Source organism: Scatophagus argus, chromosome 12, assembly GCF_020382885.2.
Source record: "Scatophagus argus isolate fScaArg1 chromosome 12, fScaArg1.pri, whole genome shotgun sequence".
NCBI lineage: Eukaryota > Metazoa > Chordata > Actinopteri > Scatophagidae > Scatophagus > Scatophagus argus.
In genome coordinates, this window is record NC_058504.1 from 18,510,380 (window position 1) to 18,533,611 (window position 23,232).

General features: G+C 41.9%; 1 protein-coding gene across 1 annotated transcript; it reads right to left on the bottom strand.

Annotated features, from left to right (window-relative positions):
* Positions 1-4,531: 4,531 nt before the first annotated feature.
* tbx22 (T-box transcription factor 22) lies at positions 4,532-12,920 on the bottom strand. The gene is made up of 8 exons (XM_046407170.1): positions 12,290-12,920; positions 11,622-11,877; positions 10,252-10,353; positions 9,969-10,143; positions 8,457-8,621; positions 7,625-7,689; positions 7,312-7,397; positions 4,532-7,226 (listed from the first exon to the last, which is right to left on the bottom strand). The coding sequence occupies exons 1-8, from the start codon at positions 12,426-12,428 to the stop codon at positions 6,685-6,687; spliced, it is 1,530 nt and encodes a 509-aa protein (XP_046263126.1). The 5' UTR covers positions 12,429-12,920; the 3' UTR covers positions 4,532-6,684.
* Positions 12,921-23,232: the final 10,312 nt, after the last annotated feature.

A 23,232-nucleotide genomic window follows, 5' to 3' on the forward strand; every position in this document is an offset into this window, starting at 1 on the left:
CTCATGGTCTTCTTTCCCCTCCTCAACCTTCCATTTGAAATATTCTATTACTATGCGTGAAGGGTCAGGTCAAACACAGGAAGCTGAGCTGATTGGTTCTACTCGGATATCGATGGACATGTGTGACCAATCGCTGCTGCCCAGGGCTTTCCCCAGCCTCCATCTGCTGTGGCTGGTGCTGATAAGTGTGTGTCTAATCGTTCCAGCCCAAGGGTCTCCACAGTTTCCACTCACCTCTTGACCATAGCTTCCTGTCAGATGTGTTAATGCTGCTTTTAATCAAGTTTTACTGTCTCTCTCACACACACACACACGCACCAATACAGCTGGCCCTATCCATCCCTGCTCAGCAGAGCACGCTTCATTAAGATTTCACCTCACCCCATCACCCACCCTGATATCTCTTACAGTCAAACAAACCAGGAACACAGACATGCAACCTTGTCTTTTACTGTGAATGCAGTATGGAATATGTGACACACTTCATTTTAACATTCTAGTTAATTGCTTCACATTGGACTGTTTCCTCAGACTAAATAAAACAGAGTTCATGTTTACACCAAGCTGTCACACGTTCTGCTAGCCTAATTAGCAGCTTGGCAAAAAACAATTGTCTCATGTTCCCACCAGGATGAACTGCAACAGCTCCTTTAACATATCATCTCGCACCATCAGGTCAAAATGTTTTTTATTTTATTTCTATTATTATAACACTTTGGTTTATGACTACATATCTGCAAAGATGGCATTCCCATTTGCACATTAACACGCTAAACTAAGATGGCAAACATGGTTAACATGAAGGGTAAGCATCAGAATGGTAGCAGTTAGTATGTTGACGTTAGCATGTAGCACAAAGCACGGCTGTGCCTGAGTGGGCCCCTCAGAGAAGCAAGTGTGGACTCTGCGGCTGTTTATGTATTTCAGATATTTCAGTGCGTTTTATTTTTGTGAATATTGTGTGCTACCTCATAGCAACTCAGTATTTAATATTAGCTGTGCCCTTAGCATGTAACATCTTGATTTATTTCTCTTGGAATATGTATACAATATATTCAATTGTAAATTGCAGTCAAATGACTTGTGGTTGTATTTAGTTGTTCTTGTAACCTACAAACTGTCACTGTCAGTACTGTGTCTCACTCGGGTCATTGTGTAAATTGACTCTAGACAAGGCAGTGAAGTTTAAGGGGTTAATAAGGCGCTACTCTTCAGTTGTTGACAAGATGACAATCTCCTGATAATGACAGAAACAGGAAGAGAGGAGATCTATGGATAGGATTTATACCTCTGGAATTATCTAATTATTATACCAGTGGATGTTACTGTTAGGAGTCTGTGTGTGTGCATGTGTGTGTGTGTGCGTGTGTGTGTGTGTGTGGCGCATCTGGTAAAACACTCTGCAGGCCTGCTGTTAGTCACACTCCTGCGTCTCAAATTGAATTAGCGTTGACAGCGCACAGCGCCAGCCGCGTGTATATGTGTGTGCATTGGGGGCACTAGCTGTTGGCAAGTTGTTCGTGTGTGTGTGTGTGTATGTGTGTGTGTGTATGAAACAGAAAAAGAAAGAGGGCCTTCCCTCCCTGAAATCAATTAAGTGAGTATAGGTTTGTAGTTGTGCGGGTGAGGGGGGAACATCCTGTAGAGGGCAGCCCAGACAGACAGCACCATCTGGGGCAGCAGGCGGGTCGACCCTGGGTTGAGACATGAAAGAAGCAGGGCAAGGATAGGAGGGGAGGAGAGTACAGGCCAGCGCTAAATCACTGTTTTCTCTCTACTCTGTACCCTCAGCCAAGACTCTCATCTGCCATCCGATACATCAGCTACGGAGCATCATTCTCACTCAATCACTCTCCATTTCTTTCCTTATTTTCCCCTCTCTTTGCTGTGTCTGTCCCAGGAGTGATAACCTGTCATACACAGGAAACAAAAAGAAGTAAGAGCGATATATTCTTCTGTCAGAGATAGGGGCAAAGAGAAAAAGAATATCTCACATCTCTTGTTCCAAAAGGGTTGATTTATGGGTTCGTATTAAATAAAACCAATGCCAGAGAGTGCCTCTCTCTTGCTCTCGCCCTTTCTCTCGCTTTCACACACACACACACACATGCACCTGTAAAATCCCCAATAGGTTCCTCAGACAGGGGAAGGAATTAGCACGCACACACACACACTCTCTCTCTTGTAAGGTGTGTGTGGGGGTGGGGGGGGCTCTTGGTCCGACGTGATGGACAGCCAGGGTCAGAGTGTGTGTCGTGTTTGTTGCTCATGACCTGAGTGCTGACAGCCCTCATCCAGTCACTCTGCATCCACAAAGCTCCATTCGTCCAATCCACTGAACAAAAAGGCTAAAGGAAATGAATTTCATTGAGAGGCCGTAGCAAAACAGGATCATTTGTGTGAAATGCTCAGGGATGGCAGGGATGGGGGAAGCATATCAGATCTTCTGATCAGATAAAATTCATTCATATTAATACATATTATATCATTATTACTACACATATACAGTATTAGATAAATACATAGATACTTCACTGATTCTGAAGGAAATTCAGTATTATCATGTAAACTGTATTAATGTGAAAGCCAGTGGAGATTTTTGTAACTTTTTGTTTTTTTGTTCCTTATGCTTTAAAATTTTAGTCTTTAATTCTTTAGCATTTATTTAAAGGAACAGCAGAAATACCACAACATTTAAATATTCCATCACAAGTAAAAGTCCTGCATTTCTGGTGTAGCTCGCAATTTGCAAGAAAATGTGTTTCAGTTATCAAAACATTGCCACACAAAGAAAATTTATCATTTTGAATTTTTCAGGGAAACTAAATGAATTATGTAAACATTACATAATTTTTGTTTTTGGTTAAAGGTGATCTCATTGCAATTTGTTTCTATCCTTTTTATGTTTTATTTTTATGTTTTTCTATATTTACACAACATATTCTATAAATCAATCATATGTTTTGTATGTAAAATCTTGATCTGAAGTAACCATTTACTTCAGTTGTGAAATAAATGCAGTAAAGTAAAAATTTCCCTTTAAAATGTAATGAAAAACAAAGTACATGCAGTATATACTGAGTAACAATAATTACTATAGCAAGTGCTACAGCAGTGCTTTGTTTTGAATTTATTATTCAAATCAGTCACTCTTTAATGAACAGGCAGCACTGGAAGAAACCCAACACACACACACACACACACACACACACACCGACACACACACACACACAAGCAGAAACATGCAGGCCAGGTGCCAGGCCACATGTTAAAGCAGTTTGTCCTCCAGTCCTCTAACCTCTGCTCCTGTAAGACAGAGGCCTGTCAGGGAGCACATGCCTCTGCAATGCCCCTGTGACCTGTGACTACACACACTCACACACACACACACTTGTGGCCCTGTTGCAAGCGGTATTCATATAAACACATACAAAGCGACATGTAAATCCACTGAAGCTCCTGGTTCTGTCAGCACTCCTGTGATCTAACAACAGAGGAGGATTTCAGAGTTTCCAGTGACAGAGGAAGTCTCTGAAGGACAAAAAAGGGACGAGAGGAGAGCGGAGGAATTTCACTATCCAGGAGGCAAAGTATAGCGCGCATATGCCTGCTTGATAGGGCAGTAGAGGATCACTTAATAACTGTTAAACTGCCCTTGCTTTTCACATTACTCACTCAGTGTAATTCAATTTCAGCCACAGCTGGTTTCACTTTCAACTTTACAGCTGAGCTCAGTCATGTCCCATAATCTGACCTGATAAATAACCAGCTTTTATTGAGTTTGCAGAGAAAATAGCATCCAGTATAAACCTTCACAAGAGACTCAAAGAACCGAATACGAGGGAAGGCTGGAGGGCACAAAGCTGACTGGGCAGAGGACTGTGTGTATGTGTAGGTGTGTGTACATCTGTGAGTGTGTGTATGGCAGCTATTATTCTGAGATGACCACTGCATGTGTGTTTGTGTGGTGTGGTGCGTGTGTGTGTGCGCATGTGTGCCGGGTATGTTAATCTAATGAAGGCAGAGTATATTTACACATCCCAACTATCTGCCGAGCTTCTCTCCTGTTTCAGGATGCCATTTCACATGATTGGAAACAAATGACTTCAGGGTCAGATTTCTCTCCCTTTACTGCCTGTCAATCACTCTGGAACAGCCCAGAAACTTTTCTTCCTGGTGTTATTACAAAGTCGAATCAGCACAGTTGCCATGTTGTTTCAGCCACCACTTTCAAGAGGATTATGCTGACACATTATCAAGCAAATTAACAACGTGGCAGGGCAGACAGCACGGTTAATCATCAACAGGCTGATAAAAGGTTATCTCAACAGTCATTTTCAAGCAAATTTAGGGTTTAACAAGTTCATAAACAAAGGTTTGACAAGATAAGAAACCCTAGTATGAAATGAAATATATATATCTATATATATCTATATATATATCAGCTTATAAAATAAAAGCCCGTAGCTGTTTAGCTTACCCAAGCAGAAAAAAATGCAAACAAGGAAAATAGTGTCACTCCACACACCATCCGATAGCATCGAGAAATGAAACACGTTAGCACACGTCACCTTGGCTGTTTAAACTGTACAAAAGCAGAAGAGTAAAAACGTTGGCAGTTACCTCACTTAGCTAAGAAACAGCTCTCTACATACTGTAAAATCACAACCTGAGTTTGTTTCACTCTATTTTGCATGAGTTAAACATGAGATATCGTGTATAAAGGCACACTGGTTTTTGCATTTCCAGGGTGGCAGTAGCTTCATATTTAGTGTACAGACATGGCAGCATTAAAGATCTTCTTGTTTATTTCTCAACAAGAATGCAAAAAAACAGAAATATTTGCCACATTATTAAAATATTTCTCATATCCAAAATACTTTTAGTGTTGCAAAGTGTATACATGTACAACCTAATTAAAGTCAATTTCCCAAATGTTGCTTACCACTTGCAACATAGTACAACAGCAACAGTATTAAGACACAAATAAATGTCAGCTGCTCAAATCTTAATCTATGTAATTTGTGTTTGTGTATTATTCTACTGGAGGGCAGCAGGTGCAACGTTCAGCTCTCCTGGTATGAAAGCAATTTGTCTAATTGAAAGATCAGGAATTAGCTGGGAGTTTAAAATGATTGTCCTACACAGTCAAACATGGAAATGACAGACAGTATCAAATAACCAGTGCAGATTATGTCCGTCTGCAGACAAAGGACAGGCTGTTTGATAGCAACGCACCTGACTGAGCACTGAGACACGGGCCATCCCCTGCCTGAGTTCCACAATTAACTCCTTCCTGCTATTTCCACGTCCAGCAAGCATTAGCTCACTGCCACGCTTGGCCATGACAAGAAAATTGCTGTTTGGTTATGACCGTTTGTCGGGAAAAAGGCCATTTCCCCCGCTTTGCCTAAACCGCCGCTCCTAGTTGCACTGAGAAGAAGGGAGGGAACGAGGGATGGTGCAGGGTTTTGAGTCTGAGCTGAAGGTAGGAATTATCACATCAGCGTCTGAACGGGTGTGCCCCCTTTGGTATGGGCAAAAAACACAGCATTATGTTGGCCCACAGTTATGAGAGGTTTTCATTCTGCGCACTGGAATTTACTTTTTTTTTTTAAAAAAACGTCCACATGTTTTTGAAAGTCAGGTTCTTAACACAGCAGTATTGGTTTACTGTGTTTCCTGGAACAGTGTTACAATAGTGACACGCTCGCTTTAGCATATTTCAGAGGGCAAGGATCCTTATTCCAATCGTGTTGTGTATAAAGGCCTGTATGGAACAACCCTTTGACCGCCATGCGTCTCTGATTAGTCCTGTTATTGGTAACAAAGTACGGGAATGGAAACTGGCCACCTGAAACCTGGCAGCTGTTGTTCTTCCTCTAAAATCACACAGAGACCTGATGAGCTCATGTTATTAGTCAGGGGTGGCCACTGAGATTCAGCTTAGTTTAGAGCCCGGAAAGCGCAACATCATATAATTACATCATAATGTCTGTCCAATTCCAAGAAACAGTGAAGTACCTCAAAGGACGTTTTTGCATAATTTCGTATTCAAAATTGCTTCCTGTTGCACAACAGGACATATGTTTTGCTGTTGTACTTTGGAATACACTAGAAGTTCCTCTTTTGCCTTGTATAACACACTCTTTGTATGAAAAAAGAACATTTTGAATGCTGGTGTACAATCTGAACTACAAAATATGAAAAATACTTTAATGGGCACTTGTGGTCAGTTTAACAGTCCTTCTCATGTTCAGTAATATTTAAATTACATACCTCAGGTCCTATTGCTGATACTGTTTGGTAACACTGTTGCAGCCTGTTAAGTAGTTAAGGCAGGAAACACATTCCGCCTTGTGTTAAAGAAGCTTTCTGTCCCAAATAAAAATCTACATCCTGTCTACATTTCTGATCACGCTAATGTCGGGCCTTTTGGCTGTAGGTTGAGTATGCACAGTGAAGAGGGGCTGCCCATGATCTGCTTCAGGGTCAGTTTTTGTGCTGGTGAATCCAATACACTTACGAAACAGTTTTTAAATACAAAAAACATCCAGACAGCCACAGTTCTGCTTTTATTGCTCCACTGAGTCTTCAACAGAGAATCAGCCTTCTCTGCTTTGCTGCAGTAAGCTTTGGCTTGTTACACTCAATGGGCCGGAGCATTAAAGTGCGGTCCAGCTGTCAGAGGCAGTGGTTGGTGGTCGGGTGCCATGGAGACTGGCGCAGCAGACTGTCTGTGGTGTCATCGACTAGTTTGGCATGCCGGGAAATGGCTGTGAATTGGGGGTTCAGGGGGAAGCTGTAGCGGTAAAGACAGTAGGGACCCACAGTATCAGAGAGATGAGGGAGGAGAGAGGGCCCCTGAGGGCTGATTGGGCTGTGGAGGGGGAAGAAACACGGGGAGCCCCCCAGAGATCCGTGAAGACATGGGTCCCTACAGTGCGCAGGTTTCTTTGCCTGCAGCGCTGAGAGGAGTGGGAGGTCTGTCAGCGGAGACAGCTGGGGCAGACCTCTTAGTCTGTCTGCTCCCAGGGAGGAGAAGGCTCTGCCGGGCAACGGGGAGTTGGGCGATGCGGAGGAGGCCTTGCCGTAAAGAGGAAGGGCGAGGGTGTGCAGAGTGGCGTCCTGGCAGGAGAGCGCTGACACGGAGAACGGACGAAGGGATGAAGACGAGGAGAGAGGGAGGAGACCCTTGTCACTGCTGGTCGGTGACCCGGAGCCCCCTGTCAAAAAGGATGTCAAGAACTTGAATCACAAAGAAAAAGAAAAAAAAACACCAGAGAAATAATAAGAGCTGCAGCACAGTACCTTGAAACTGTATGGTAAAAGGCTTGAAGTCTAAGCTGAGAGGGCCCCTCCAGGGATATGTCTCCAACAAGCCATCCAACACTCCCCTGCACACAAACATACACACATACACTGTAAAAGCACTGAAAGTGTTATTCCAGGTATTTAAATATTGGTTCTGAGAGGTGTGAAATTCTGCACTACACAGTTCAACTTCATTTGAAGGTTTTATGTGGTGTCACATGTCAGTGGCTGAGCTTTGAGTCCCTCTCGGGTCTTATAGTGTGCTTTCTGAGCTGAAACAAGTGTCAGTGTTTGGTGAGGTTTTCTGTACCTATTCCTTCCTGGATCTCTGAAGCCCTTGGCGAACGGGTTCCTGTCGATTTTTAGTTTTGTGATCTTGCCCGGAGGGAGAGGAACAGACATGGGTTAGAGTGGACATGTCAGCCGGTGATGTGTTAAGATAACAATGAGCTCAGCTTTACAACAGCATGGAGAGCGGCAGAGCTCTCCCTTGGGGACTGCATCTCCCAGCAGCACCCGGGGCGATCAGCCATGTCAAACAGGGTTCTTGGAGCTTGTACAGTTTTATTTGGTGTTTTAATGGGCTGTGGACTCCAGCAGTCGGCCCAGTCACAGCTCATTATTGAGTTTCTGTAATAATACATTCGCTGATGGTAAAATGAGCCCTGATGAAAAGAGCTGGCAGTTGCCACGGATGGCTCTGTTACTGGAGGAATGGTAGCCAACAGCGGGGTCAGCTCCCATGCAAAGGAACACACACACACCAGCTCTGGAGTGAATGGTCTGACAGAAAATCGTGACTCTGTCATTTATGATTTTGCTGAGACTCCAGAGAAGTGTGCCTCACCACCTTCATGAGGTACAGTTTAAAGCATTTTTATATGAGGTTGAGCAGGCCTGAAATGGTAATTGGATCATTGAGGAATATTACAGGCAAGAACAATGAAGAGACTTAATGTTTACTTTTTTAATATTTCAGGCTCATAAAGGATGTAAATACACAGCATTTTTAACCAGATATTTAAAAGATATGGCATTCTTCTTAAAATGCATTAGCTTCTAAACCATGTTGGTCAAATACATTGTTTGTTACTATGGTACAAAGTGAGCCAGCGTCCTATAGGATCAGATAAGGTTTTTACCTGTTGATTCTGATAGGCTGTGACTGTGGTGAACTCAGTTTCTGGGAAGGAGAAGCTGTGCACTCCTTCAGCAGGCAGCGACTGGATTTGTGACAAGTCCATCCGAGGGTCATGCTGGATGATGTGCACACGTGGCTTGTATTTATGCATCGACTGAAGGATTATCTGGATGGCGAGGAGGATGTTTTAAATTTTAGAAGTTTCAGTTACAGCATTGTCTTTAAGTTGAACTGCAGAGACAAACACACTCTCTGCAACTAAGATTCATGTCATTATCAATTAATTAGAAGACTTTTTTAATTACTTTTTTTTTTTTACAGATTAATCATTTCATATATGAAATGTCAGATAATAGTGAAAAATATCCATCACAATTTTCTCTATGGTCCCTGGTTGTTGCTAAAACTTAAAGTTTCAAATCGTTTTATGCAAATTATTTCACTTAGGCTATTCAAATTACCTCCCATAGACGTGACATGATAAGAAAAGGTAAGCTATGATAAGGTAATATTATAAAAGAATGAAATGTGATTTACAGTAATGTCACAACAGGCAGCATAATCTATGAAACACAAACATACTCAGCAAAATAATATTTACAAACATTAAAATTCAAATAGCCCAGATTTAGCTTGAATGTGCTATTCAAATAAACAAATAAAGTTAAGAAAATATCACTCAACTAGTGTGTCATACAAATATTATCTAACTGAGAAGGAGTGAAAATTTTGTGTTCTGTCATTATTATTCTAATTTTGTATATTTTAGGGGGAAAGAGCCAAAATACAGTGGGATATTAAAATGAATAGTTTGGCCACTGTGGAGTTTTCTTTTTTAACAGCTAAATCCGAAACCAGATAAAATATATTCATGACATAATAACATAATAAATAAGATAAACAGATTTGTCATTCAACATGTTTTCATTAGTATTTAAAAACAAAAATGAGAGTTCCAAAGGGGCCTTGTTAGGTGACAGCTGAACATGAAGTCAGTGATTATCAGGCTGTTTCAGAGAGCCAAGTTTCAGCTGCAGTGCAAAAGGCAGTTTTTACATTCTTTCATCTTATACCAGAATAAATCCAAATTCCAGGCAGGATTTATAAACACGAGGATCAAGTGAAAAGCCTTCTGTAGCCTCGTCACTTACCACATCTGTCACATCTGTACATCACTGAACCTTTACAGGAAGTTCTGGAGCTGAGAAGGATTTCCACTTCCTCTATCCCTAAAAGGTATACAGACTTTTCTTCCTAAATTCTGTTTATGGTTCAACGTGTGTATGAGAGCAGTCTGAGCAGGACTGAAGCTGCTGCTCCTCTACCTTTACCCTGCGTCCTACCAGCTGACGGGAGCTCTCTCACACCAAGAAGTGCGTCGGAATAATATATTTTTTTAAAATAGTCAAGAGACTTAAAAAATACCTGATACCGTCCGCTCGGACGATCACTATCTATTACGAGCTGTGCTGAGAGAAAAAGGAAGCAGCTCATGCTCACGTGGGTTACCTACATGTCCCTTATCGTCCATCTCGTTGTTGGTGAGTTTCACTCGGTCAAAACTGATGACTTGACGCATCCACGTCTCTCCTGCGCACGGCGAGTCTGGGTGTACGTAAAGCCTGGGAGAGATGCAGGAGTGGTCCGTGTTTCCTGCCACCATCCACTGCGAGCTGTGGTACACGTACCTGCGCGCGACGGGAGAGTGGAAATAAATATAGCAATGCGTAAATAGTGAACTTGATTAATTTGATGCACACACACACAGACATTCACACACACGCACACACACATACCTGTAGCGTTTTGAGTCCACTGGCATGACGTCCATCGCAATGTAGTATTGTTGGCACGGGTCCAGATTGCGCACTTTGACGCGCACAGAGGGAAACATCCTCCTAAGGACAGGAGAGAGGAGAAAGCACAGCACATTGGGAAATTGACGTTTTTTAATTCCATTTAGTAACTTTGTGCTAAACTTTAAAAAAAAAAATAGAAAAAAGAAAAAAACAGGTTAAAATGTGTGTGAACACCACACATTGAGAGTCCAGCAACAACTGCCGAGGCAGAAACTGTCCTGCTTGCAGCGGCCAAGTTCAGAGGAGAGTTCAGGGACCCCGAGGGGCCATTAGGGCATCTTCTCAGTCGAGATTTATAGCGTGTGTTCTCCGTAATTGAATAAACGGAACTTAGATTTCACCAAGTAGTTATGTCCTAATAACTCATTTCTGGGCGTAAAAAACAGAAGACGCACGTGGTTACCTGTCAGACCACAAATGAATATCTTTAAGACCAAAAGGTAAAGTCAGTTTAATCGATCTACAAATGTCATAGGATTGCATTATAAAATGTGCAGTTCAGATCATATAGATGTAGTAAAGTATGAGTCTGATATAATGTAGTAATTTCCTTTATTTTCAACAAAAGGCAAAGGCACAAATATACCTCAGACGATCCATACAGTGTACTGCATTTCTCTTTTTAAATTCCAGAATATCAACGAAGTCACAAAAACGAAGAGCCCCCCAAAATTTTTCATCATATTTTTACTGCTTAACCTAATCTTAAATAATTAATATTTAACTTCAGAGTTCAGCAAATTTGTTTAAAACGTGTAAAGCTGCTGATTTCCTATCTGCTGGAGCGCGCACCTGTGACCGCACAACGGTTAGCTTGGGACCAGTATCATATCATCTATCACATCACTAACAATGACCACCCCAGCCATTTTCATGTAGGGCAGCGCGGAGACTAATGTGCGTATAACGGACTGAAAGCGACGAAACACTGGCTGGACAATGGCGCTTATATGTCTGTTTAAGCAGCGAGGCCCGAGCTGCAGAGTGTGCGGCCTGCTCGTGTTGTTTATCATATTGAGATCTATTTTAAAAGAGTGGAGGCCCAATCCTAAATCTCACCAAATTCTATAAGACTTCTGTTTACTTTTTAGCTGATGTGTGGAGTTTTTACCCTTATAGCCTAACAACTGAGCGCATACTCCGATCAGACCCCAGTAACTGCCTGTCAAATGTTCATCTTGCCCTCGTATGTGTGGGGTAAAACCGTTTGGAGTTGAGTGGAGGTTTTGGAGGATAGAAACAGCATTAAGCTCCCTCCATAACTGCTACAGATGACTGTAAAAATCGGTCTTCTTATCCATGCTTACCTGCCAGCTTTAGTGATGATCATCTCGGTGCCGATCTCATAGAATCTCTTCCACAGCTCGGAGCCCTGCAGCTCTACCCGGACCTCTCTGTCTGGGCGGCAGTCGCCCTCCTTCGGCTTGTTCTCCTCCCCGCTGGGGTCAGCCTCTTCAGCCCGTGATCTCACAGTCTGTCTGTCGGGGTCACAGCAAGTGTCCTCCGTCCTCCTCGGCGTTGAACTTGCTTTTTTCATCTGGCTGACTGGATAATCATTCAGGCCTATAAAGGGGAAAAGACAAGGATGAGAATATAAGCCGAGTAATAAATATATGCAAATATGAAGTTGTTTGTTTTGCAAGATCATTTACAAATAGCTCAAACTTTAACTTTTTGATTTTGAAGAAAAAAAACGAGAAAGGAACACAGAGAAAGTTGCACCAGTTTGACATGTAACATGGAGAATATTTGCCAAGCATTTTCCCCCCAAACAATATTATCTGATTGTTTTGTTTTTTTAACTGATGGAATATAAAAGTCAAATGGTGAAAATGTAGTAAACATGGGTCTGATAAAACAAAATAATTTTCAAACTGACGATTGCAATGGGTTTTGTTGTTCCATCTCGTGCGTAAAATGCTTGTATATATAATAGTAATGAGATGTTCAAGATCCATCGATCCTCCGGTCTCACCTGTGAAGATGCTCGTGTCGCTCCCGGTGTCTGCAGCTAAACTTGACTCGTGTCCCTCCGAGACTTTCATCCTCTTGCAGGGTTTCCCAACCAGCGCCTCCACCGAAAACGCGTGAGCCCTGGAACTCAGACCCTGCATTTTAGCGAAGGATCCCGTGTTTCTGCGAGTCGTATATCCGTGTCAGCTTTGATTTTGTCCCGCACAAGGTTCGGTGTCCGAGCTCATTCAGGACAGGCACACAACAGGCAGCAGCAACAGCAGCTCAGGGAGCCCCTCTTCTCTCACGGCGGCTCCGTGACGCTGCGTAAATGATCCAGTGAGTTCCCATGTGTTCTCCGAGACGCGCGTCCTCATCCAAAATCCTTGATTATTGGCACGCCTCTCTTCCTCACAGCGAATATGTCCCCCTCTCCCCCTTTATCCCTCTCTGTGCCTCCCTTTTCCTTTCTGTCTCACACAGGGCTTGTTCCTCTGGTTCCCCTCAGCGCGTCACAGAGAGGGAGGGAAGAGCGCGGCATGTATTCCTCCACATGGGCCTGCGCTGCAAAAAATGGACATGCTCATGCTTATTATGTTCTTAAATCCTAACTTCCTGACACAAATGAGAGGAATATCACAGCAAAAGCAAGTTAAAACATTTCTTTCTAAGCAATCGCTTTTCTAAACTTTTGTAACAGTCACTACTTTGAAAGGATGCAGAAAGAGGCTGAATAATTTATTGCTATCAACAGGTGGAATCAGATTCAAAAAGCTCTTGAATTCAGATTAACTGCAATTAAAGTTAAGCTGTGCGATCAAGTGCCATTTCTCCACTAGCTGGAGAAAAGTACACAGACGCAGTACATAACCGATATTTTTTGCAGTGTTCGTCTGGTTTGAGTGGCTTTTGGACGTTCAGAACAACCAGCAGCAGCATCTTTATGCTGTGGGACGAAGGTCGTCGTTAAGATGCTGCTGTTTAAGATGAACAGAAAACTTAGACTTAGTTGGAGTTTTTTTCTTCTTCAAGTTAGTGTCATTTTGTAATGCAATGCAGGTTCAGTGGGTTCAAACCTAAAATGAGAGTAAAGGCCGCTAAATGATGATGATAAAGTCAGAAAACTAACTGAAAACGTGTTTGAAGGCTTCAGTGTGATGTAATTAAAAGTTTTAAAACACATTTTCTCAATGTTTTAACATAAGCAAGCTTTTTTATTGACCTGCGTATTTTCCATGTTGCTTCCCCTCATTTAGACATCCGATAGATAAATAGAACGAACATTTTCAAGCACTGGACGGGCAGTCTATGCACAAATATTTAAGTCTTTTAATTCAGACCATCTGGAAAGCAAAATATCTCCGCTCTCCGAAGCATTTCTGGTGAAGCTAACATTTCCTATATTAATTTGAAAGCTTTCCTTAAAGCGGTCTCTTGTCTCCCGTCCCTCCGGTGTAGAAGTGGATTTTTTTTCTACTTTGCGGTGCCCGGTGAGGTTGTGCGCCGGTCTGGTTCTCATAAATGGGGAGATCAGATTGAGTTCGGCGCGAAGGGTAAAACTGGGCCGTAATGACAGCTCGGGATTATTACATTACTGCTCGACATGAAATAGATCCGCTTTACACAAATAAAAGTCAGCGAAGGCTTTATTTAAAATGTTTTTTAATCACAGGATATAATTGCTGTGAGGAGAAAACAAATGAGGACTGTGTTTACAACACGGTTGGTTTGGTTGGTGATGGAAATCTCTGACAACAGCCGGGAAATGGAGAACTATGACCAACCGGAATCACATGCTGTCTGTCATCATAACCTGTTTCAGGATTGCGGCCTGGGCTTGTGTTTATTCATCCCCAACTTGTCGTTTTCTCCCAGTACTTTAACAAAGAGTGCATCCCAGTGACACAGAGACAACCGTCCGCCTGCTCTGTTGCTGCCTTTTCCTGAAGAGAAGGACGCACGAAAGCGTTAGAAATAGCCCGACTAGTTTCCTTCTAGTCAAGTCTGAGAGATTATTTTTCCACGTTGTCTTCGGGAGTCAGATCATAAATCTTGGTCAAGGGATTATGGGATGTCAGCCGAGTGATGAGGGACGTGCAGGCAAGTGATGCCTGGCCCTGCTGAACACTACACGAAGCTGCTTCTAGTTGTTTTGGGATTCTTAATCCACTGCGAATATGCGTTGATCCCTCTCTGGGATGTTTGGTACACGTGTTTCCTCTTATTAAGCACAATATGCCGGGCGGAAACAAGAGACTCAAATCCAATTTGGCACGGGCCTCTGGTTTCCGTTAATGCGGAAGTTTGATGACCAGCCGCAATTACGCTCACAGATTATTTTGCGCCATCATCTTCATTGATTTGCGGATATGCGGACATATTAATAGCCTACTCACCGGTTAATAATTGGTTTGCAAATGAGTGGCAGGCCTGTTTAGGCTCAGATGCAGCTAACTGAATTTGGTTAAAGGAAAATCTTTCTACTTAAAGACACACACTCGCGCGCGCCTGTGTCTATTTCAGTACAAATACTTTGTTATATGACAGTCACCTTGCCATGTTGTCACTGTGACCTGATGGCCGATACGTATGCTGAAGTGTGTGTGTGCCTGTGTGTGTTTGGAGGGCTGGGACTGATGCCCAAAGAGTAATCATGACCAGCCATTCGCTCATGGTAGGCGTATGCCTGTACTGTATATGTACACAAATTAATGTGTGTGTGTGTGTGTGTGTGTGTGTGTGTGTTTATAAACAGGCCTGTCTGTCTGTAGCTCAGTGCTGAGTGGATGTGACGGGGGGCCCTGATGGTTTGTTTTAAGTTGGATCCTGATGCTGAGCAGTTAGTATGTGTGTGTTTTGTGTGTGTGTTTATAGGAGTTATTCTGGGCATGTGCTGCTGGAGCGGATGCCCACACACTGCCAAACGTCAAACTTCAACCACCCGTCCGGCGTGACATATGTGGAGTGTTTGAACACAGAATGCTGTACACACTAAGTGTGTGTTGTGGCACTAATGGGATGTGAGCTCTTGGATGTGAACGAAAGCTCACCTGGAAAACACACTCAGCAATGAGACAACGATGTGCTAATTGTTTCCAACAATGGTTACATACATTTGTTGAAAACCTCATCTTCAGTGAGGATTTCAAGTAGCGTACGGGGTGTTATTTTATTTACACACATTGTTACTGACGGTTTCTGCCATTTCTATTTTAAATAGGCTGCGCCAAAACATCCTGAGCTGCTGTGAAGGATACATGAAGAAGATGAGAGCAGAAACAAGCAGTCAACACTTTTTGCGACATGACCAATTACAGAGTGACAAATTCCTTCGACCCTGAAATGTCATCAGCTCCATGGTGTGTGTGTGCATGTGTGTGTGTGTGTGTGTAGTATCACATCTGCTACTCATAACCTTTTTCTTGTCCCTCTTTCGGAGGGTATGGCTGTCTGAGGTCCACAGCGTCTCTCAGACTGTCAAGTCCCTGCAGGGATCCTCACTTTGCACAAACAGAGTCTCCTCTCGGCTTCTGGTTCTGCATCAGCTCCAACGGGAGCGTCAGTGTGACGTTGATCACATCCTGCTCTGCCTATGTGAGTTGACTGATTATGTGTACCAAATATTTTGCCACTGAAACGTAAATTCTCTTCTGAGAGATAAATTACTGAGAGACATGTATGTCTTGTCCGATTTGTCTGCTGATGACAAAAAGGAAAATCTCAGTGTTCTTAATCAGTAATCACTCTCCTCCGTCAAACAATCAATTGATCAGTTGAACTGTTTGTACAGCATCTTTAATACAGGTTTATTGCAGTTCAAAGTGTTTTTCAATTGCAGTTCAAAGCGTTTTTCAGATGGCTGACAAAAGAGAAAATAAAATAAGAGCACTAAAACTATAAGAATATGGCAGTGGTGGATAGGTGGAAAGTTACTAGTACATTTATTCAAGTACTGTACTTGGAACTTTACTCAAGTATTTCTACTACTTTGTATTTCTAGTCCACTACAATTCATAGGCAAATATTGTATTTTTTATTCCACATTTATTTGACAGCTTTAATTACTTTGCAGAATTAGTTTATGGTACAAAATATAATAAACAAAGAATTTATTATACCATATAATAGATTAAAATAAAACTTTACTGATTGTAGAGGGAACACTCACAAGCTACACCAGAAGAATGTATACAAACTAGATAATTAAAAAAGTTAAACGTATTACATGTAAATGTAATACATTACATGTATGTGTTAAATGTATTATTTATATTGCTGCTGTTACTGAAGATCCTTCCACCACTGAAATATAGAGATATAAGATTAAAATGTGAAGGAAAACATGTTGTAGCGGCAAAAAATAACCTACTTTTAAAAAGGCAATAAAAACATTCAAAAATTCATAAATGAATCAAAAACAGCAAAGATATAAAGACAGAGCATATTTGCATTAAAATGTCTAGACTTTGTTGAGTTACTCATTTTATCCAAAATGTGTCAACAAAGAGAAATCCACAATTCAAGTTCACGATACATTTCATTCAGTTCAGTTCCAGTTTCAATACTAGAGCACCAAATGAAACCAGTAACTGAAAATCATCCGTAAGAAGAGCCCTGTTCACTATTAAAACTGGCTAAATAAACCTCCTACATTTTCATGCTTGGTAGGAACAGATGGACTTGGAGCTGAGTAGTACATACAAGGTTGGAAAGTATTAAGAGACGGACTTAAGTGCTGTCCTTAAAAGATATCAACACTCAGATATTCTTGCATCCTCAGGTAGGCCACTCCAAAGGTAAACTGGGTGCTCTCCCTCTGGTCCTAGTCAGCACTCAGTCAACGCATTTCTGAATTAACTGCAGACAAGTTTATGACATGCTCAGCGTAATAATCATGCCTGAAAGAGCTAAATATCTAGTTAGTTTTTCACCTTTCCTTTCCCCCCCGTGCAGCACCTCTGCTTTCTGGGTCTCTGGGCTGGCAGCGCGTGAGGAGTCTGGGCATGAGGCCTGGTGCTACGCCTTCCCCCCTGCCCACTGTGTAGGAAGATTTAATGGCTCATGTGCCATGGCATCCAGCCTTTACTGGCTCCTTGTGCCTCAGCCAGACCGGGTGGGTAACAAGGGACCAGGGCAAGAGGAAGAGAGGAGAGGAGAAGACAGCAACATCTCTGCCAAGACACAACCTCCTCCTCTCACCACAAGTGTGTTGTGAATTATCTTCCTCCTTTCCCCCTTTCTTTGTCTGTTTCACTGCCTAAGCCTTTAGTTATCCCATGCTACTCACCCCCTTCCTATTAAACACATATAGATCTTCATCTTTCCACAACGCTTTCAGGGGGCCCGCTTTGAATCCGCCTCCATGGCACATTCGCCTCATTTGTTTGGATAGCTAATTCTTTTTGATGAAAATTGCCTTTTCTTCTCTCTCTCTCTCTCTCTCTCTCTCTCTCCTTTCCATTCTCTCTCTCTCCCTGACTGCCAGTAACTGTGTGGTTAATGGTTGCGGTGAAAAGAAACAAAAACAGCCGTAATTGATAATGAGAGTCAGACTCTGCATGGGAGGATCTCAGTTGAGCGCCTTTTCTCTCCCCTTAGTCTCATCAGCTCCTCGGAGTGACGGTTCAGACGGGCAGCTCTGCCAGGACTCTTCCCAGAAGGATGTCAAGGGATGGAAAACTAATCTGCAGGGTGTTAGAGTGTAATTTCCTTAATACTGTAATGTGTAACTAGCACATTATGTTGGACTTTTTGAAAGAAACAATGCATAAACATGAACAATGCCAGCACTGAAACACTGAAAGATTATTAGCTGATTTCAGCAACTTTGTGAGGTGTTGAGGGCTCCTCTTGGTGTTGTTAACATGCGCAGTGAGGGGAAGTAGTAATTATTCTGGGGGAACCCATCGTTATGTTCGTGCATGTGGTGTGAGGTTGTTGAGGGACCCCACAGTCACACACTTCTTTATCTGTTTCTGCCCAATTGAGTGCAATCATTCTGAACACATATTTTTTTATCAAAGCCTTGCCGCAGTGGAGGGGAATTATTTTTAGATTGCCCTGATAAATGAGGGGTTTCATATATCTGGATGTGGTCACAGGGAAGAAGAGTGAAAATGGAGAAGTAAAGGGAGAAAGAGTTGAAGAAAGAATCTGGCGGAACCACAAAAGCTTTTAAAACAACATGTGAAAAATCTGCAGTTCTTTAACAGTTAGCTTGTCATTTTTATTTGCCTCTTCAGATGGTGGCAGCGGTTGTCTTTCAGCCAGTGCCAGCTGGGATTGGCTGTTGGCTGGAAGGCTCAGGCCTGGCCCTGGGTAGCACTCTTATTATCATCACCACACACTGTAATTCACATGTCAATCACAGCTCAGAGTAGTGCAGGGCTGAGGGGAGAGGGTCTGGTTAGAAGGGGCCGCTGACTAGAATGATGGGCTGGGCAGGGTGGGGGCTACACACTGAATACTTCCAGCAGGCCCTAATCGGACCTTTCATCCCTCATCTCTGCAAAATGGGCCTGGATTGGGGTATGATTGGTTATACAGGGCTGGCCTGAATTGAAGCAGAAGGCTGTGCTGATCTGACTGCTGTAAGAATAGGAGTGACCTCTGAGGAAGGTTAAACTGTCAGAGTTTAGCCAGTCTGTCCTGGCATGAGTTAGATGCTAGCTGAGCTAGACAGGATGAACTGAGCAAAGAATGTAAGAGAGGAAATAGTGTTAATCTAGCAAAAATTCTATGTTTTTAAGCCAGTGGTCATGAAGATGAAACTTACTGTTGAGGTTGAAGAACAGTTGATAATAATGTACAGTTGGGGTTTTAAGACAAAGACTGCGTGTCTACTAAATGATTGGGTTATCGTAATTCAGTCAATCATAAACTGCATTAAAACTAGCCTACCAACTCTGAAACACACATAACTGTAAAAAAAACAAAGTGGTTGAGTAACAACAGGCTTACATTTACGAGTTCTGTTTCTTGTTTTGGCTTACATTACTTCAGACAGCGGTAATGTAGTCAGTTACACTAGCTCGCCTAAAAGCTCTATAAAGTAAAACAGGCTGAAGCACACAAACTAGTGTAGTTCTTCAAGAGATTGCTGTTAACCTTAAACAAGTACTCACTGCCTATAATGATAGCTGACTCACAGAGCTAACATTAACTGTAGCTTGCATTAGGCCTGTAGGCCACTTTCTGTATCACTAAAACTGAGATGTTTGGTAGACAGTATTTCAGTATTTGTCATTTCAACCATTTACTGATGACTTAAGTCTTTCCCTACCAAGACATTTTCGAGTTTTAATTATGCAATACAGTTTCATAACTATACAGTCTGAAACTAGCTGGGTTAATAAATAAGCCTACTAAGAATATAGAAAGGACTTTTATAGCTGATGATACACACTGCCTCAACACCTGTCAACATGAAAGTCCGCATACACACTGATGCGTGAACTGGTGAAACTAATTAATCCTGCTACCACACCACTCAAGTCAGAAGAAAAATCTGTCATTCAGCAGCTCTTAAGTCATATTCAGATTGTCCTCACATTTATAGAAATGCATGTTCTCTTTTCTGACTTTATTCCCATCCCGAGAGACCTTCTGAAACTCCGTAGAGACACTGTAATTTAAAGGCTGCCGAAATGGGAACTCAAACGACAACATGCTATTTCAATCAAAAGCCCAGTTCAAGCCCCATCATACTGCCTGCCAAAGCGTGGTGTAACTCACACACACACGCAAAGAGCTGTGCCTGCCAACGTGTGGTTTGCATTCACGATGCCTTAATGCCTTGTGGTTAGTGCTCTATCAGGGCCACGAGAAATGATTTATTAGTGGCTCCCGCCTGTATTTATAGATAATGAGCCTCCGTCAGTGTTAATAAAGAGATCCATTCTCATCATAGAAACACAGCACCTCTTTAAGGGATTAGTGACACTGCTAAACAACAACTGCTCCAAACATGACCTTATCGCTTGTGTACTGAGCGGTGGGTAAAAATGTATTCATGTACGTGGAAAGACTGTGCTGAGGCCGCCGGAGAAATAATCCATCCGTCTATCTTAACACAGGCGCATTCATTAAAGATACACACTGATCTTCACACAAAATAACGTTCCTGTTATCGTATTCAAAGACCTTTTCATCCTGCCTTTTCGTCAGGCTCTCGACTGATCTGTTTTTATAGAAGCTGGTGCTGGCAGTAACCATTTTTGGTTTGCTGTGGCTCAGATGTTGGAGAAGAATGAAGCAGCATGAATAATTGGTTCCCTCATAGGCCCACTTTTGCACTTTTATCTGTCTATATGTCAGTCACACGTACAAGCGCGTGTGTGATGATGAGGATGAAAGGGTGACGCGAAGACACATGAGCACTCTGGTGGTGAAGTGTGTTTGTGTGACATCATTCTGTCTCCCTCTGGTTCCAATCAGCCCATCTTCCCCTTATAATGACACCTGATAGATTAATGACTGATAAAGAGAGTGTGTGTGTGTGTGTGTGTGTTTGGTAGGGGCCCACAGAAAGTCTGCAATCAGACAGCTCTCAAATTAGCGCTCCATAACTACATCCTGACCAGGGCTTAGACTTTTGAAGTGCAGGAAAGTCCTTCTAGACAATCTCCTACACACACACACACACACACACACACACACATATATATACACCCACACACAGGCTATCATTTTCATCCACAGTATATCACATCACATTTGTCTTCTTTCTAGCATGGTGAACTTTGACATGGTGAGAAATGGGGGTGGTGTTGGGGATGTCATCAATTTTAGCAGCTTACTCTTATATCCTTCACTCCTCCTCCACCTTCAAGCACACACACATGCACACACACACACACACACACACACACACATACACATACACACACAACTTTACTATACCAATGCAGATGATATTATGAATTATGAAATCACCCAGCCCCACGAAGGACCACACACTCAGCATAGTGACCATATAAAGAGATTTTATAATCCAACAACTTTGTTTTACCAACTTTAAATTAGTTTATTTTTAAGCAGGACATGATAACATCACACATCTTAATTATAAAGATGATAATTATAATGTTTATGTTTTGTGAAAGCCAAAGTGTGATTTAGAGAGAGACAAAACACAGAAATGATAAAAACCATTAGTGAAAACATGTAAACATTAAGAATTAAGATTGGGTAGCAAAACAAACAAACAAACCATATAAATACAATATACAAATATTAAACACCTATTTTCTAATAAGGCATCCTTTATACAGACTTCAAGTTAAAATTATCTCTATAGCTAGTAATTCATGAAGGCTTTTTAGATTAATAAACCATTGATAAAGTCAACTTTTTGGTTTCTAAGATGTTAAAAAATTCCTTTTTGCGTATATCCTCCTCAACCATAATGTTTTACTCTGTTACTGATAGAATCCCAAACAAAGACTTACTAACCTTGAAAATCCAGTGGTTCCTTTATGTTTTTTTTGTCAAATTTTGGTAGAAAGAACAGTCTTACAAATAATTGTTTCATTTACAATCATGCCAAAGTGACAGGAATGAATGACTGCTAGCTCACTAACAGGTGTTTGACTTCCGTCTTCCTTCTGTAGTTCTAACTTAACTTATGCACAGACAGTGTTGTTGTGGTGTACCACTGTTTCACCAATATTCACACACCTGACAGCTTTCCAGTACACTCACAGTTTTCACCTTTTGGTGGAGCAGTAGATACTAATGTGTATTTCTCAGTGGCACTTCAACAGTAGTCACTGAAGGAAAGCGAAACCTGGCTTCCAGCATTATTCTGGCCTGGGATATGAACATAGAGCCTTACAAAGCTAACTTTGCTAACTTCCAAAGGCTACTAAAAACTTATTAGGGCCTGTAGAGTCCAAGTGGGACTGCAGCATCTTGTCTTAGTTGTCTGCTGTATCCACTGTATGATGCAAGTATATTTCTCACTGAGTTCAACAAAGAAGCTGGAATAAGAAGCCTTGAAATGACCTTGTCATAACTGAAGAAACATACAGATGAGTGTATCGTCATCCAGCCTAAAGGTGTGTGTGTGTGTGGGTGTGTGTGTGTGTGTCTGCGTGCTTTCTGCTCCTCCAGTGAACCTGACAGAGGGGTGACGTCACTGAATCTGGAAGTGATTCGACCAGGCTGTGATGCCATTGGCCATGATTCAGAAGAGGGTGCGTGTATGTGTGTGTGTGTGCACACGCTCCACTGAAGCAAAGTCAACATGGCTGAAGAGTACATGTAGCACTCTGGAGCAGTCTCATAATGATGAGGTAATTTCCCCAGAGTTTAGCCCTCAGGAACATAAAAGACATGCATCCATTTCCACTCTTCCATTCTTCTCTGTAGCTTACACTGTCATCATTTTTCATTCTACTTTTCTCTTTCTACCTGTGCCAGTTGCATACCTTGTTTTGTCCTCCATTTCATACATGTGTCACCCACCTTTTTTCCTTTCTTTGAGTCATAGTTTTTGTCCTCTCCTTCCCTCCTGTACTTCAGAAAATCATCTTTTCCTTCTGTCTCCTCACCTTCTCTATGCTAAACAGACAGTAAACACAAGGTCGTTTGGAGAAAAACACACACCCCCTTTGAACATATAAAACCTTTCTACAATGCTACATTTCTTGTTATATTATTTTATCCTCAACAAATGACCCCAACAATCCTAAAAAAAAAAGTATTCTAATTCAAGGTGTCTCTAAGAAGATGAGTATCTAACAACAGTTTACATTAGCATACCAGCTCTTCATAAACAAATTACCACAAAGTGTATAGATCAGTTCTCACTAATTATACACACCCATTGACAGAGAGAACCTACTATAGAAATGTTACATATTTAACTGAATGTACTGGAAAAGCTAAGATTAGCTTGCTAATGTGAGCTCTTTTCACTTCGTTGACTGTATATGAAGGTGGACAATATGATAGCTCCCCAAA